Consider the following 16,080-nt stretch of genomic DNA (forward strand, 5'->3'; position numbering starts at 1 on the left):
TGAAGTCCAGTGATAAGGGTGGATAGAGGAGGGGATGGATGAATTCAAGCGTGTGAATCCACTGATGGGATTATGCCAACAGAAGCTAAGGCTCCGTTTGTTTTGCGAAAAATGAGTGATTTTAATAATATTTTCAAAAAATAATCGCTTATATCGCTTAAAAAAATGAATGAACGAAAAATATTTTTATCATCTACTCAAATATTTAGACACAAATTGTTGTCGGTGGAAAAAATATTTCTCATTGACTAATTATGTTAAACAATACATGTGATTATTTTTAAAAAAATATTTTTCAAAACACTTATTTTGATGAAACAAATGGAGCCTAAGAGTTTTAAGGTGCGTTTGTTTTGCAGAAAATAAATAAATTGATTTTTTTAAATGATCATTTGTATTGCTTGATGAGCGAAAAACATTATGTGTTTGCTATTATGATATGACGTCCACGTGGTGGAATTCTTTCAATAAGGAACAACATGTTAATATCAAATTACTACATTTGTGATATGATAACAACAAAGCGTCTTCACATGAAAAACTACTTTTACGATTCTTTTGCACGCAACGATGACTCCACGTTCGAAAGTTATACCGGTGCATCGTGTGTACATGGCACCATCATGACATTATTTTATGATTTTGACATCATGAATTTTTGAAAAATTAATTATTTGTTTTTTCTTTTAATTTCCCTTTCACAAGGTATTTTACAATTTTTTTTTTGTAACTAATCACTAAGAATAAGCTAATGCTATAGCGGCGCCATGTGAGCACCGTATCATTGAGGTGACAACCCTTTGGATATAATGTAAACGGTGACACACACATACATTTGAAACAAATTAAAAAAGTGAGTGTATCTTAACCTTTATTTGTTTCTCGAAAAACGAATGAGTTAAGAAAACATTTTTCTAAGAATGATTGCTTGAAACAATTAGTCAATGATTACCGATAACAATTTAGGTTTAATATTTTTGTATAGATAATGAAAATATTTTTCGTTTATTCCATTTTACAAGTGATGCATGCAATTATTTGTAGGAAAATATTTTTTAAATTATCCATTCTTCTTAAAATAAACGGAGCATTAATGATAATCTGAAAAGATTAAGATGGATTTGATAACCGAGCTTAGTAATTTGGCCAATCGACCAAAGAATCTTTTCGAGTGCCGTAGATTGGCTAAAGTTGGGGTCACGTTGCTCCGTGTGGGAAAAGGACGAGAAGAGGAAGATGGTGGAAATTAGGGCTAAAAAATGAAGAGAATTTGATGATTTCACCAGATACAAGAATATGCTTTTTATCCCCCGGACAATGCGACCACGTTGGACAACTTGGTATTGGCCTTTCGGGATATGAACATTGCGCTACAAAACGTTTGGATCGAATTTTGATCTCGTTCTTGCAGCGGGACCCATGACCATCGTTTCTCAAAGAAAAATCGATAAATACCTCGTTAATAAGATAATTTCTTACTAATTCAAATTATGGAGGTATATGCGCAAGGGATTAGCCTGATTCAAACCGTCTCTTTGTCATTTTCATCACGCGATCGACGAACAGATGTTGCAGAAGTCAAGACACCTGACGGGTAGGGGTGCTGGCTCATTGCCTGCATCGGCAATGCGGCATCCCCAATTTACAAACACCAAAATGGTCATAAATCTCTCCTCCTAAAAGGAAAGCTGCCCTCTATTAAGAGAGAAACGATGTGATTTTCGGGCTCTGCCCTCTTTTCTTACCCAGAAAAGAAAAGCTGGCTTTGGTCCGGTGAATACAAGAGAAGGTGAGGATTGTTCGGAGTCATCACCCGTCGACAAAATGGCCAGCGAAAGCATCGTCACCATCCGTAGAGTTCGTGACGGGCGCATTCATTCCATAGTCCAAGCATCCAGCCATATATAGCGCACCACAATCGAATGGCCATGTAAATTTGGCTTTGGTACTTTTGGAGAAACGATGTGTTACGATGTGAGGTGCTCAAGCTGCGGGAAGACCACCTGGGGTGGCTGCGGGAGGCACGTGGAGTGGCCCGGAGTCATCAGTCCTCCTCGGCAGCCGGCGGCGACGGTGGAGGGAGCTCAACTTGCGTTATACTCTGATGATTTCTTTGAACATAAGCGATGTCATGTTTAGTAGTAAGGAATAGGCTTCTCTTGTATCAGATCTGGCGAGAACTTCTAGAACGAAATGAGGATTGATTTGCTAGTAAAATGCTCTCTCTCTCTCTCTCTCTCTCTCTCTCTCTCTCTCTCTCTAAGTCTCCATATAGAAGTGTTTGTACAATTTTTCTGTCTTGGGAAAAATGGGTGAGCCGGCACATCATAACCAACAATGGATATTAAATCTACCTATGGTTGGAGATCAATTATTGTCTCCACCGTCCGCATCAAGTCTATCCTGAGGCGTGGCAAGAATAAGAGAAAAATGTAAAAATAAGTGTGTAAAAGAGCCAAGCTCATAGTTCCCAGGATGTGAGTGAACTTTTGGGAATGGATTCCTTTATCTCCTATTCTACCATCTGACAAAGTACCCGCATACAGCGACTAACATAAGTTAGATCCAATCCTAGAAAGTATTTGGTGAATATAGGTTAATGTTGAACACACGATATAAAAAAATGAAATAAACTATTTAAACCTACAACTAGAGTTTATTATAAGTGTGCTGGCACTCAATTAGTAGCGTTGGCACGTCACTCGGCTCCTCGGCTCACTGCGATTGCAAAGACTTTCTCCTTAGGTGCATGTCTCAGCAAACACAAAACGGACCACCGGGTAGATTTCAGCGACCGGCGGTTGCCTCTATAGAGAGAGAGAGAGATTTGGTGTCGGAGAGACTTGATTAGACATATTAAAAGTATATAGACTCGATTAGAAAAAAAGCATGAATTGGGACAATAATAAAATAAAGTCTTCACCGTAAAAACATAGATGTCAATGGCGATGATCATGAAGGGCGGAAGGCTAGACTACGGGGACTCGGGTCTCCTGAAGACGGTGACCCCAGTCGTGAGAGAAGCGTTACCCAAGGAATACTTCCACTGTGTTGTGGTCTCTTGAAGGCGGTGACCACCACGGCAGAGAGAGAGAGAGAGAGAGAGAGAGAGAGAGAGAGTCCGAGGTGACCACCAGCAACGTTGATGGTTGTATCATTCAAATTGAGAAAAAATTGTCAAAAAAGCCTTAAAATCTATTATATGGATTCAAACTCAATTATAAACTTTTCAATATGATCGATATAGTCCTAAATTTTTGGATGATTGTCTAATGTAGTCCATGTCATCAAATTAGACCGGAAATTGCCGACATAGAAGTCCAATCGGCGTCGGTCATCCTACGTGACACGACCGATTGTCTAACGTGTACGAATACTCAAAACGAAGTCATTTTGCAATATGTTAAATTTTTTTATTTTTTTCTTTCTTTTTTAATGTTCATGGTCTCCTTCTTCATTCTTATTTAAACTTCTGACTGTTCTGATTTTTTTAACCTTTTTCCTCACTGTTCTTCCTCTTTTTATGCCGTCCCATTGTCATCGAGGCTTCGGCGATGACTGGCGACCCTTGCTAGCCGTACGTAGGTGAGGGCCTACAGGTCCTTGTTTGCCAGATCTAGGACAGGCGAGGGCCGTGGCCCTCGTCCAAATCTGAGCAAGTGTCAGTCGCCATATTGAGGCCCCGCAACCCCTGCCAACCCATTCTAGCAATGGTGGGGCAACATAAAAGGAAGGTGAACAATGATGTCTTCCTCACGAGGAAGTAGAAGGAGATGAACGGTGATGTGAAAGTAAAAGAAAAGGAGAGGAAAAGCTCAGAAAATTAAATTACAAAGGATGCTATTTCTATTCCCTTACTTCACGTTAGTTATCATTCGTACCACGTAGAATAGTCAACGCTGATTAGATTGTTATATCACCGATTTTTGGCCTAAATTAATTATATGGACTATATTGAAAAATCATCAAAAAATTTAAGACTACATTTGCTAAATTAAAAAGTTTATGATTAAATTAAAATCCGTATAATATGTTTAAGATTTTTTGGATAATTATTCCTTCAAATAAAAGAGGAAGTGTTCATTCCTTGTTTATTATGATTTTTTTTTTCGTTTCTCATCAATAGTCCAAAGACGCACTTCCAACCAACTTATCCAAAATCTCGGTATATGCCACCTCAGGTCCGAATAAGTTATCAAGTATTTTATCCAAACTTATTCAAGTTTTTCACATCTGAAGTCCAAAATTAAGTGCTGATAGGAAAGTATTATCCCATTCAGAGTATAGAACACAACCTTAGGAGATGTTTTATGACAAGTTACGGGTGAATAACCTCTCATCATATAGCAACAGGTACTTTGGGCATATTAGTGGACCTATTTCATCTTAGTGTTTGCCCGTCCATCCCAATGTCCATGTTGATATGCCGGTTTTGGCTCATGTTTGACTCATCTCGGAAAATTGTTGTGATGTGAAATAGTTAATATATCCTACTTGATTCATAACTCATTGTTTTAATCTTTTGAGTGAAGATAAATCCAACCGGATATATTAACAACTTCGGACTTGTGCTTTCTCTTAGCCATCTTTCCAAGTTAAGGTATTGGTCTTTTCCCACGCAACCCAACAAGTAGTATCATAGGTGGTGGTTGATTGGTGGCCTACTTCCATTGTGTATTAGTGTTTAGTGAATATCCCAAGGAAAGAATGTTGTGACCAATGTAGTTTCTAGGCAATCGTCATGGTTCGGTTTGGCGGAAGAGACCTGGAGTGAAAGTAGGTGTTGTAGTGTAGCAAGACAGCCTCATAGTTTGGTCCAAATAAAAAGACCATGATGAATGGTAGGCGTTGGAGATTCAAGTTGAGACATGTTGGTATAGAAGTAAATCAAATTAAGATGGAGCATACCTTAGCAGAAGTCACATATGAGGGGAAGATTATTGATATGCACACGTGATTGTGTTAGAATAGTCTCATATTAGAGTATTGATGTGATGTGCAAAGTGGTTAATTAACTCATTGATTTAAGCTTTTGAATGAAGGTAAGTCTAACTGGATATGTTAAAGGGCTTAGACTTATGTTCGTTTTTGGTTATCTCCTTAGGTGAAGATATCGGATTTCTATTGCGCAACCTAACCGTTATACGAATGAGTAATTTCCTAGACCATGTTACAAAATTGCACCTTGACTCAAGATGAAGATAGCGAATGCGAATCTGAATTATATTATAATCATTGTATTTGGATGAATATAGCTCATTCGATATAATTCATAAACGGTACCAAGTACAACATAAATAACGCTTTCATTTAATAACTTAAACTTTTAAAAATCTCATAGTGGCTCTATAATACTTAATAGGAAAAAGCTGGCATGATCGTCCCACTAATTCTGACGATGGGACGGTCAAATTTTACCCACAAAACTATTTTGGTGTTTCACCCTTATGATTGCCAACTTTCTTTTTTAAAAAAAATTGTAAGCTAAAATTAAAAAAAATATATGAGGAAAATATCCAATTGATAATATTCAAATAAGAAGTTGCAACTTTTAAAATAGTGGATATTAGTCTCTAGCCAAATTAAAAGATTACATGGATATTATTCTCAAAGTACAAAAGTATCCGCGTGATATGTTTGTTAGCCAAAAGTCGACTTCCGACATGTACGCACCAAATATCCTCATGATATGTAGTTCACATATAACATGTACTCATCACATATCCGCGTGATATGCATGTCATCCAAAAGTTTACGTTTGATATGTACGTACCATATATCCACGTAATATACTTGTTAGTCAAAAATTCACGTTTAATATGTACGCATTACATATCTGCATGATATGCTTGCCAACCAAAAATTCATGTCTTTTAATTTTATCTTATAATTTTAGCTTATAATTAAAAAAAAATTGGGCAATCAAAATGATAAAATCGGATCGACAAATGATTCAATTTCAAAAAAAAAAAAAAAAATTGGGGTTAGGATTTGACCGTCCCACCGTCAGTATTGGTGGGATGGTGGTGCTAGCTTTGAGTAGGGAGTTTTTAGGATAAGGACGCCTAGTTTTTAAAAGGAAACATCTTTCTATTTCCATAAAATGAAACAAATGAATTGTACTTTTTCTTTTTCAAGTCATTTTTGCTGATTAGGGAACGCAATTGATTTCAGCTAGCGTTATCCACGCGTTTTTGAGACCTAAATTTCCCAAGTCAAAGACGCTACCAATCTTTCAAACCACTCGCATATGTTAGGATGTGTACGCAAGAGGATCGACTACCGACGTTCAGATGATTCTTAACGTGCAATTTGTGCGTCTACCTTATAATCTCTAGGTCATTGTATATAGGACCCAAAAATAGATTAAGCGGAATTGAACAGACAAATCCATTAGATCAAGCGAAAACTTAATCGAAAAGATTCACCACCTTATGCTATTTCGATAACATAACTTGAGTAGGAGGAACCTGTCTCGATGGATAAGTTTAATATTTCAAGTGGAACCTATATGGATCTTGGAAGCGCTCATACGGAACCCGAAACCGTTCACCCCTAAACAATACTTTCATTTAACAATTTAAACTTTTAGAAAGCTCACAGTGGCTCTACAATATTTTATATGGTATTTGAGAGGGATGTTTTGAGTTCAAATCTTTTAAACCTCTATTTGGGCTCTTCTTCTTAGCATATACTCCCACGCTTTAATCTTGGATCAAAGTCTCCGAACTGTAAGTACTTGAAGAAATTAGGTACATCACTCGATGAGTATGTTAGGACAAGGACGCCGGGTTTTTAAAAGGAAACATTTTTCTATTTCCATTGAATGAAACAAATGAATCACATGTTAGATAGAAACTCCATTATATGTCCTCCTCCTGCAGCACTGCTTGTCAGAAACAGGGAACCTGACGGAGGAGTCCACGACGTTATGGGGCAACCTAATAAAATGCTCTTTGGATGCCTCCTCAGCCGACGTGGAAACTTGAGCAACATCCATCCAACCCCAACCTGGATATGCACTGCCCTCTCCTCCTCCTTTCCAAAACTCGAGGGATAAGCATGGAAATTAATATCATCTCAATCATTAATTATACGCGGAATTCATCCTATGATTCATATTATTTACGGCCGTGACGATGAGGTCGATTTCGTCTGCTCTCTCTCCTCCTCCTTCCAGAACTTATACCAGTAACCATGTAAATTAATATCATCAACTGTCATGTAAATCCCATCGTATAATCCGCATCATCTATGGTTGCGCCGAGGAATTTGGTCAACGTTAGTCTATGGACTTGCTGATTTTTTTCTTCCAGAACCCGATATTAAGTTAACAAACTCAAATGGGCTTTTCATTTATCCACCCTCGATTAAAAAATGTGATTTTTTTTTAAATCTCTATTAAATTTATAGGCAGGTATGGTTTTTGAATCGATGAATTTTTATTAGCGACCCATCCTAACATCGTCTATGGATTTCGTAATTTCGTCCTGCCATGAGCAACATGATAAAAATTGAGTCTTTTCATCGACGGACGTTGAAGGCTCCGTGCTCAACTGCCTCTTATTATATAATCCAGGCGCTTTCTTCCTTCTCCTTGGTACACACTCGTTTTTCTTTCTCAGTCCAGTTAACATCCGTCAAGTCTCAAGCATTGTTCACTTCCCCTTCAGGCGCTTCAGGTTGGACGGAGAGACCTCCTCTCTTCTTTTCCACAACTTGTCTCCATCACTTCCCGTCTTTCACTCGCTTTTTCAACATGTCACCCCTTCTTGTCTGGCCATGAAAATTATTGCTGATCAGGCTTGTTCTGTTTCTGGGTGGTGATTCTCTTGACCAGTACCGCTTGGAAACTCTGAGAAGGTGAGGCGAAGTCTCTGAAACCGTTCGTAGCGAGAGCAATTGCCGGCGAAGCCATGATTTCAAGAAGCCTCGCCTGTCGCAGAATCGTGGCGCCGTCTTTGAGAAACAGCTCCCGCTCTTCCCTATCACAGGCTGGTGACTTAACCCGTATCTCTCTCTCTCTCTCTCTCTCTCGTTTGTCGTTTTTATAGCTTTGGACCAGCACGATGCTCATATTCTTGCTTTCTGTTCACGGGGTTGAGGACCCTTTTGATCCATTAGAAGCTTAGTCATATCTGTTACTGCAAATTTATTTATTTTTTTCAACGGAGAGAAAAGCCCAGTAGGGAAAAAAACAAATCTTTAGAAAGGAAAGGCATTCTCGTGGAGGTGTCTCAAAAAGGAACGGGGCACGATGCTTTCATAACTCAGAGCAAAAACAGTGACTCGTGTTGAACCTTATTGGCTTCGTCGAGTAAGTGAAAGGAACTGTCAGTCTGTAACAGAGTTTTCTTGGTGCTGAAGATCCCAGGAATGGATTCTCTTTTTCCTTTTTTGGCGTGCGAAAGTTAACAATCGCTTCAATTTGGTCAATCTAACGCAACTATTTTCAGTTCGGAGGATGCTGGGGTTACACATCTCAGGCAGCGTCGTCTCTGCTGCAGGCGTTCGAGCCATCTGTTCACAGGTAACAGGGCATGATTCAGTTTTGTCATGACGGCTTCAGAACGTGTCTTAAACCGAAAGATTTTGATTACACGCACTGGGTGTGGGAGGGAAACACAATACTCAACGACTAAAGTTAAGTTAGCTGAGGGCCCGTTGATTAGTTTGTTTAATTGGCACTTGGTCTTCCATTTTGGAGTTAAAAAAGACCCACGTTCAACTAGGAAGGTTCATGCGCAATTGGGGCTCTCGTGGCTTGTGTTCTGAGGGAAATATTCTCAAATCTCAGCATGTGCATCAGAGTCCTGGCCGGTTGCGCATTGCCTTTTCATGCTAGATTCTCGAAAGAAGACGAGGGGAATTTGACATGTTTAGTTGGTGATTGAACCTTTTTTAAGTAAGTTGCTAATGGTTGATTGGGAACTTGCATCATCAGCTGTATTTCCACATTATGTCATCAACATCTGCACCAACTTTTGCATTCCCAGAGAAACCGTGTGAATATATAAATAATTTTGAGCAGACCAAGCGTGTGAACTCGTGGACTGTAGAGATGAAACTGACAAAGAGGCGATGGTTAGAGCAATTTTCTCATCTCGATTTTTTTATGACTCGCTCTGGCTCTGGCTATGGCTCTGGACATGCAGGGTGGAGGATGAGTATGCGGACGTGGACTGGGACAACCTCGGGTTTGGTCTGATGCCAACGGACTATATGTACCAAATGAAGTGCACGGAAAATGGGACATTCGAACGAGGACAAGTTAGGCCTTATGGGAACGTTGAGCTTAGCCCTTCTGCAGGAGTCTTAAACTATGGGCAGGTCAGTTTTTGATCTGATCTCTGCTTCTGAGCTCTGATAGGTAGCCAAGCACACAACAGTTGTAATGTAAACCGCATTATTTCAAAAGGAAGAACAGAGAATAATGTCCCAAGCTTGAAATCGTCCTAACAAGACCGTGCTTGGAATGACGTTTCTGAGGATGAAGTGGCAGCATAAATTGCACGGACAGAAGAAGCTTGACTAAATGACACCATGCATATGAAGCTTGACTAAAGAACAATGCGACTGAAACTTGACTAAATGACACCATGCATATGAAGCTTATCTCTAAATCTAACAGTCTGCAAAACAAATCCAGGGGCTCTTTGAAGGATTGAAAGCACATAGGAAAGAAAACGGTAGCCTTCTGCTCTTCCGTCCAGATCAGAACGCGATCCGCATGAAGGTTGGCGCTGACAGGATGTGTATGCCTGCGCCTTCTGTTGAACAGTTTGTGGACGCTGTAAGAGAGACCGCTCTAGCTAACAAGCGATGGGTAAAAGTTTTTGTTTCTCTCTTGCTGCTCGATTAACCAATTGGTTAAAGAAAAATGTGGTAATTCGAAATTGACTTGGACTCCCGGTTATTGACGATGCTGTGGTCATTCAGGTTCCTCCTCCTGGAAAAGGGTCTCTTTACATGAGACCTTTGCTCATGGGAAGTGGTCCGGTATTAGGTTTGGCACCAGCCCCCGAATTCACATTTCTGATATACGCGTCGCCTGTCCGTAATTACTTCAAAGTGAGTCTCTTTTTTCAAAGAAGCTATTTTGGATCAAAATTTGGACTTGAGGGATTAAATGCTTGTGTTTTGGGTACAGGAGGGCACGGCTCCCTTGAATTTGTACATTGAGGACGAGTTTGATCGTGCCTCTCGAGGTGGCACTGGAGGCGTCAAGAGTATAACCAATTATGCACCGGTGAGCATAGGATTGTTGAGGCAGATTTGAAGTTCTTTTACAACTGCTTCACGTTTACTAATGGGGATCATTCCTCCACCGAATTTGCAGGTTCTGAAAGCATTAGCCAGAGCAAAAAGCAGAGGGTTTTCTGATGTCTTATACCTCGACTCAGTTGTCAAGAATAATTTGGAGGAGGTGTCTTCTTGCAATATTTTCGTCCTGAAGGTATCATAGTAAAACAGCGTTTAAATTCAACTGTTCGATGTGATGTTTGCCAAGTTCCCGGACAAGTCATGACTCATGGCCTGAACAAATTTGAGGACACGTCAAGTGAAAATTTCTGTGGGATATGAATCGAATATGAATCTGAAACTTGAATCTCTTGTTGCTCCTTTTGTATCTATGAAGTAAATCTTAGCAATCATCTCATGCATTTAATTGTTTTTCTTTTTCTACCAGGGAAATGTCCTCTCAACTCCTGCTACAAACGGAACTATTCTCTCTGGAATCACCAGAAAAAGCATTATAGAAATCTCTCGTGATCTAGGATACCAGGTATATGTCTTTCAACTCCGAAACAGAGAGAACCGGCAACATTTTACCTGAAAACTGTAGAAACAAAATGCTTAGTTTCACAGATCATTATGGGCTTTCTGTGTGGTTAGAATAGTTATTGAATTATGAGAATACATAGGAGTTATTCCCACTAAACATCAGCCTTAGAGACCTGATCTGCAACGCTCTGCAACGTTACATCCTGTTGCATAACCTCTGCATCACACGCCATCTTAAGTAACATAGTTTAAAATGCCTGTGAATTGTATCAGGTCGAGGAGCGTGCTGTTCCAGTGGAAGAACTAATGGAGGCCGAGGAAGTTTTCTGCACCGGAACTGCTGTTGTAGTTGCACCCGTGGGCAGTGTTACTTCTAAAGACAAAAGGTTCACCTTTTTCTCGCCGTCTTTATCAACTATAATAATTGAACTAGTATACCAAAGACCAGTCAGAACGGGGAATCAATCCATCGTGGTCTCTCATGTCAATGTTACGTGCAATTCTGACACATCTCGTTCATGGAAATTTGCAGGATCGAGTTTAAGACTGGTGCTCAAACTGCTTGCGGGAGACTATACGATATCCTTGTCGGTATCCAGACGGGTCATATCAAGGACAAGTATGGCTGGGTTGTGGAAATCAATTGAGCCCTGTGACCCACCTTGCAAGAGATCAGTCATGGACGACAATAGACAGAGCATTGCTGTCTTCACCATGTCATCAAGAGATCGTACTTGTAAATATTTAGTTGTTTCAAATAATGTGGTCGTTCTGATCGGTTTATTCCACCGTGCTGGTCGAGCTTCACTGCTCGAGTTAAAATTTGTTCATCTGAACTTCAATGGGAGTTCCGTCTCTGCATCATCTTCTTTGCAGTGAGGCAGCTGCTCAAATTATGGAGTGCTTCCTTGTGCCTCTTTCCTAACTTTTTTCAGATCTCTCAAGTCAAGACCATGGATAAATTGACAATGCATAGTCCGGACTATAGGACTATTCATAGTCACGAGTGGCATATGTACTATCTCGTGTAAAATCCAAGGAACAGAATCATCATTTAGTGTCTCTAAATACTGATTAGCAACCCACCTTTTAAGGTTGTCGCATATTCTTACGATAATTTTTCCCCGTATATCCACAAAAACACATCATACTCGTAAGTTATTGAAGACATATTCCCACAGAGAAGGGTTCTGTTTTTCCAAATGTGAAGAGGAAATCATCAAACAAAGCGTGGACCCGGGAACGATGGAGACATTCTTTTTACTCTCCTCTCTGCCTTCGGGGCGGATACCCAACCTCCTCCCTGTTCTCACTTCTCACCCCGAGAATCGATCCACCGCCATAAGCAAAACCTCATTCACGACGAGCCGGCGTTTCGATACTCTTTCTCCTCCTTTAACTAAGTGGGTGCAGGGATTGAGAGGCGTAATTCACAGAAAAGGGTCCCCAAAAACATGGGTTTATCTGCCAACAACGACATTCAAAAATGACTTCTTTCAGTCGATTGAATCAAAATGACAGCGGGGGGTGATGGCAATCCGAGCAAGGACGAACAATGGCCGTCGTCGACAAAGAGCCGTCTTCGGGAGAAGCAGGAAAGCTTGAAGCTTTACGGCATCTTCGTTTTCGGTTTGATTGGCTCCCTCGTCACCACTTTCGCGGTAAATCTCGTAATCCCATACACGCGTTTGACGAATTGCCTTTGGTAGGAAGCTACTGGACATGGTGGGCGGGTTATATCGCGAGGTGATGCTGAAGTTTGTCATTAATTGTGGCTGATGTGTGTTTCTGCAATTCTTTGTCATTTTAAAAGCGCTTTCCCATTGTTATTCTAGTTGCTCTGCGGTGATAATTTTCTCCTTGTTTGTTGTAGGTTTTGCAGTTGCGGAGAAATGTTGATTGGTTCTATTCTCAGGTAGAAAAAGTTTGGATTGAAAAAATCAACTTGACATATGTCGTTTCCATTAACCCCGCAATTGGTATAGTCAAAATTCGACTTACAACAGACCGGCTGAATCAGTTGAAAGCTCTGTGTAGTTTCTTTAGATATGCTTCATGATGTCAAAAGCTCTTAAAAGATTGATACAAAGTCCTTAGTGTTCTTGGCAATGTTTCTGTTGGAACTGAATATGATCTTGCAATTTGCAATGCGAGAGATACCCAAGTCACAAGCATCAGGAAAAACATTCCGTTCAGCATTTCAGGAGGAAGCATGGAGGAGGTATAATCAGCGACTTGAGGAGGCGTATGAAGAGGAAATGGAAAGAGTGGTAAGTTTTCAATAGGAAGAAATTTATTGTAGCCACTAAAGATAGATTTGTGAAGTTAGTGCCACTTCAGGGAGAAATTCAGTAGTAAAATGCCTTTACCCTTGTAAATATCAGCTGGACAGTGGTAGTTTTATCACATTAATAATAGTGTACTTATAGTGCTATTGTAGACTGGCAAAGGAATGTAGCTTTTCTATCTTTTTCTTTGATCTTGCGATAGCATCAGATTTTGGGACGGTAGTGACACAGGTCAATAGTAGATGTCTATGCACAGTTTCTATTGCTTATTATGGACTTGTGGACTTGTGGCTGAAAGTGAAATATGAATGATTTTGTTAACGAATACCTTGGGAGCACTCGTTTAACATCCAAATAAACAAACTTTATCATTTTCAAAACACTGTTTTCCTTGCGCTATGCACTATTAGTGATTGAAAATGAAGATCTCTCTGTAGTATGTATGATTAATGAGCGCCCAAAGAAGACCCAACTAGGAAACTCTTAACCTGTTCAGATATTGGAGACTAAATTTGATCTTTGAATCTCACCATCCAAAGAGGAGATGTAAATTTTACCCCTGCTATATAGCTTCGTCCTTTTAGGTGGATTAATATTTAAATAAGCTAGCTTCTGCTAGCTCTTTTGATTGCTGCACCGCCTATAGTCTTCCAAGGAACTAATTAGTGAGAGCAATATTCAGAATTTCAGATTCTGTTTGCTGAATGGGTAGGTATTAGAGATTATTCTATGCCTAAGATCATATATATCTTTATCCAAGCTTCAAGGTGATACTTTATTCTGGTCTAGTGGCTTCATATATGGGGGACTTGGCTGCGTTCCTTGTTTTCTTTATCACGCCAGTGTCAATCGATGACCTTGCCAGTCGTCCTTCTGTAGGAGCGTATAAGGCGTATGCAAAGAATCTTTAACAGAGAGAGGACCAAATATAAAAGGAGTTATGACAGATGGAGTCAAAACGATACCGGTGCATACAATTACCATTTCCAGGAGGATGATTGGTATTGGAAGGCTCACACATCTTATGGAGCTCATTGGACCAATTACAAGGAAATGTCAAGGGATAGATCAACTTACCCGTTATCACACCATTATTCAGTTTTAGGTCTTGACAGGTAATGATAGTATGAGGAACCTGCTGTGGCTATCATCTTGAAATTGGGGAACAAAGGTTTTCAAACAGGTGCCTAACACGTAACTTGAATGATAAAGTGTGTTCATTTTTCATGTGATACTCCTTATTCTTTACTTTTTCATTTTTATTCAGGAGAAAAGTATGATCAAAGTTTAGACAATAGTGTTGCCATGTTATATATTATGAAATTTGGATCAAATGTCCATCAATGTCATATGCAAAGTGCATAGCAGAATGAGTAAGCTACTTCAAGGATCATCGCCTTTTCAGAAATGCTTATAGGACTCTGTTATGTTGGGCATCGATCCATTGTCTAATGCATGAGGATAAGCTATTCTTCTACTTTGAATGGGTTTTTGGACCTTGCAGCTGTCACTTGACATATATTGTCAGCTTGTTTCTGGAAGCAGCACAGACTCTTGTCAATTCATGCTTGTCCACACGATGTCGACTGTCATATCTTCTGTATGATGATGTGATAACAGGAGTTCTATAACTATGCTCAAATTATTCTCCTTTACAGGAGTAATGGAGACTCATTATGTGGAGTTCCAAATATTGCATCTCCATTGACTTGATTTTCACTGGAGTCAGTAACTAATAAAATGTTTGAGCTTGTCTCTAGCATTGACATTTATGTTTCCTGACTGGTCTTTTGTGCAATAGGTCCCGAAGGACACCATACACGGAAGCAGAGATCAAGGTATGAAGCAGGATGTGTTTAAAGATGGCTTTGCCAGACTGTTTACTGATTGTCAGATATGTGCATCCTCCAATACCACCCCCAGAAAAAATACTTCACTAACACATTAACTGGAAACATGTCACATGATTTTAGTTCTGGGGCAGGCACGTTTGTTTAGCATTTGCTTGAGTTCACTAATTTGAGCATGCATACGCCTATGAGACTGCTGTTGTCTCTTCTACTGTGCTATCCGCATGGCTCAGATACTGTACGTAGTATCCGAGTTTGATCATGCTGCATAGTGTATGTTTCCTCTCTGTGACTTCCATCTTCTATTGCTTTATATAGTGAACAACATTTGCATCTTTCAATTGTTGCAGACAGCATTTAGGGCCAAGGCAAAGGAGTTCCACCCGGATCAGCACCAGGTTAATAAAGGTGGGCTGTGTTTGTTTGTTGCATAAAGACAGGAAATTGTTCAGCTTGTGCAGGTTCCACGGATTATATTCCTCTTTTTCTGAAGTCTTTCATTTTACGGACAGAAGCTGCAGAGGCAAAGTTCAAAGAAGTCATGATATCCTATGAAGCTATAAAACAAGAACGAAGGAACAAAATGTACTGAACAGATCAAAAGTTCACACAGCTTACACATTGGTGGATTCCCAAGGGTTTTTCGGTTCAGTGGTGTGCACTCTTGTAAAGAATAGCATGAAAATGGTTGAAACAGTTAGGCCTGAAGATTGCTGTTTCTTGAAAATCTTTCATCATACATTGTATTGACAGCATAGATGTCAACCAAATGAGCTGTATCGTCATCGAGAAATGCATTGAGCATGGTTGAGTTCAGTCTTCAAAACATTGATGATCCGCCTCATGAAACTTCATAAATAATTAAGTTTTTGGAGTGAATAATTACGCAATCAGTTCTAAGTGATATCGTAGTTGAAAAGTTTTGAATTTGATTCCCACACTGTGTTTGCACCTGCTCATTGCCCCCGTCCTTCTTTATATGCCTTAGTTTTTAACAATCCTTGCCCACGGGCCTCGCACATTGGGACTACGCTAAAATGGAGGATCCATCAAATGGACCTTCATGTCAGGAGTATTACGATCTACATATATTCTGTGTCATACTCTGGCACTCATTTCTATAAATTAATCACGTTGGGCTGGGTGGAGATCACCCT

The 16,080-nt window shown here is 39.8% G+C and overlaps 2 protein-coding genes across 5 annotated transcripts; both read left to right on the forward strand.

Annotated features, from left to right (window-relative positions):
* The first annotated feature begins 7,692 nt into the window (after positions 1-7,692).
* On the forward strand, positions 7,693-11,649 carry LOC115746376 (branched-chain-amino-acid aminotransferase 2, chloroplastic-like). Of its 3 annotated transcripts, none has more exons than XM_030682114.2 (10): positions 7,693-7,994; positions 8,457-8,530; positions 9,147-9,330; positions 9,650-9,826; positions 9,940-10,071; positions 10,151-10,249; positions 10,340-10,456; positions 10,691-10,786; positions 11,059-11,171; positions 11,318-11,649. In XM_030682114.2, exons 1-10 carry the CDS (start codon positions 7,917-7,919, stop codon positions 11,430-11,432), a joined length of 1,185 nt encoding a protein of 394 aa, XP_030537974.1. In that variant the 5' UTR covers positions 7,693-7,916; the 3' UTR covers positions 11,433-11,649. The 3 variants fall into 3 exon arrangements, with proteins under 3 accessions (XP_030537974.1, XP_030537976.1, XP_048129582.1); XM_030682116.2 differs by having other exon boundaries at positions 9,156-9,330; XM_048273625.1 differs by lacking the exon at positions 7,693-7,994 and adding an exon at positions 8,042-8,333 and having other exon boundaries at positions 9,156-9,330.
* Positions 11,650-11,857: 208 nt separating this feature from the next.
* On the forward strand, positions 11,858-15,743 carry LOC115746379. Of its 2 annotated transcripts, none has more exons than XM_030682121.2 (7): positions 11,858-12,446; positions 12,659-12,700; positions 12,951-13,055; positions 13,953-14,188; positions 14,875-14,911; positions 15,274-15,331; positions 15,436-15,743. In XM_030682121.2, exons 1-7 carry the CDS (start codon positions 12,300-12,302, stop codon positions 15,513-15,515), a joined length of 705 nt encoding a protein of 234 aa, XP_030537981.1. In that variant the 5' UTR covers positions 11,858-12,299; the 3' UTR covers positions 15,516-15,743. The 2 variants fall into 2 exon arrangements, with proteins under 2 accessions (XP_030537981.1, XP_030537980.1); XM_030682120.2 differs by having other exon boundaries at positions 11,872-12,446; positions 12,942-13,055.
* Positions 15,744-16,080: the final 337 nt, after the last annotated feature.

Source organism: Rhodamnia argentea, chromosome 2, assembly GCF_020921035.1.
Source record: "Rhodamnia argentea isolate NSW1041297 chromosome 2, ASM2092103v1, whole genome shotgun sequence".
Classification (NCBI taxonomy): domain Eukaryota; kingdom Viridiplantae; phylum Streptophyta; class Magnoliopsida; order Myrtales; family Myrtaceae; genus Rhodamnia; species Rhodamnia argentea.

Excerpts from the sequence above, each read along its gene's own strand:
- LOC115746376 (XM_030682114.2), top strand. The coding sequence starts at position 7,917 with ATGATTTCAAGAAGCCTCGCCTGTCGCAGAATCGTGGCGCCGTCTTTG. Across the intron at positions 10,072-10,150 it reads CTGTCCGTAATTACTTCAAA|GAGGGCACGGCTCCCTTGAA; the intron begins GTGAGTCTCTTT and ends TTTTGGGTACAG. Across the intron at positions 10,457-10,690 it reads GCAATATTTTCGTCCTGAAG|GGAAATGTCCTCTCAACTCC; the intron begins GTATCATAGTAA and ends TTTTTCTACCAG.
- LOC115746379 (XM_030682120.2), top strand. The coding sequence starts at position 12,300 with ATGACAGCGGGGGGTGATGGCAATCCGAGCAAGGACGAACAATGGCCG. Across the intron at positions 12,447-12,658 it reads CCCTCGTCACCACTTTCGCG|GTTTTGCAGTTGCGGAGAAA; the intron begins GTAAATCTCGTA and ends TGTTTGTTGTAG. Across the intron at positions 14,912-15,273 it reads ACACGGAAGCAGAGATCAAG|ACAGCATTTAGGGCCAAGGC; the intron begins GTATGAAGCAGG and ends CAATTGTTGCAG.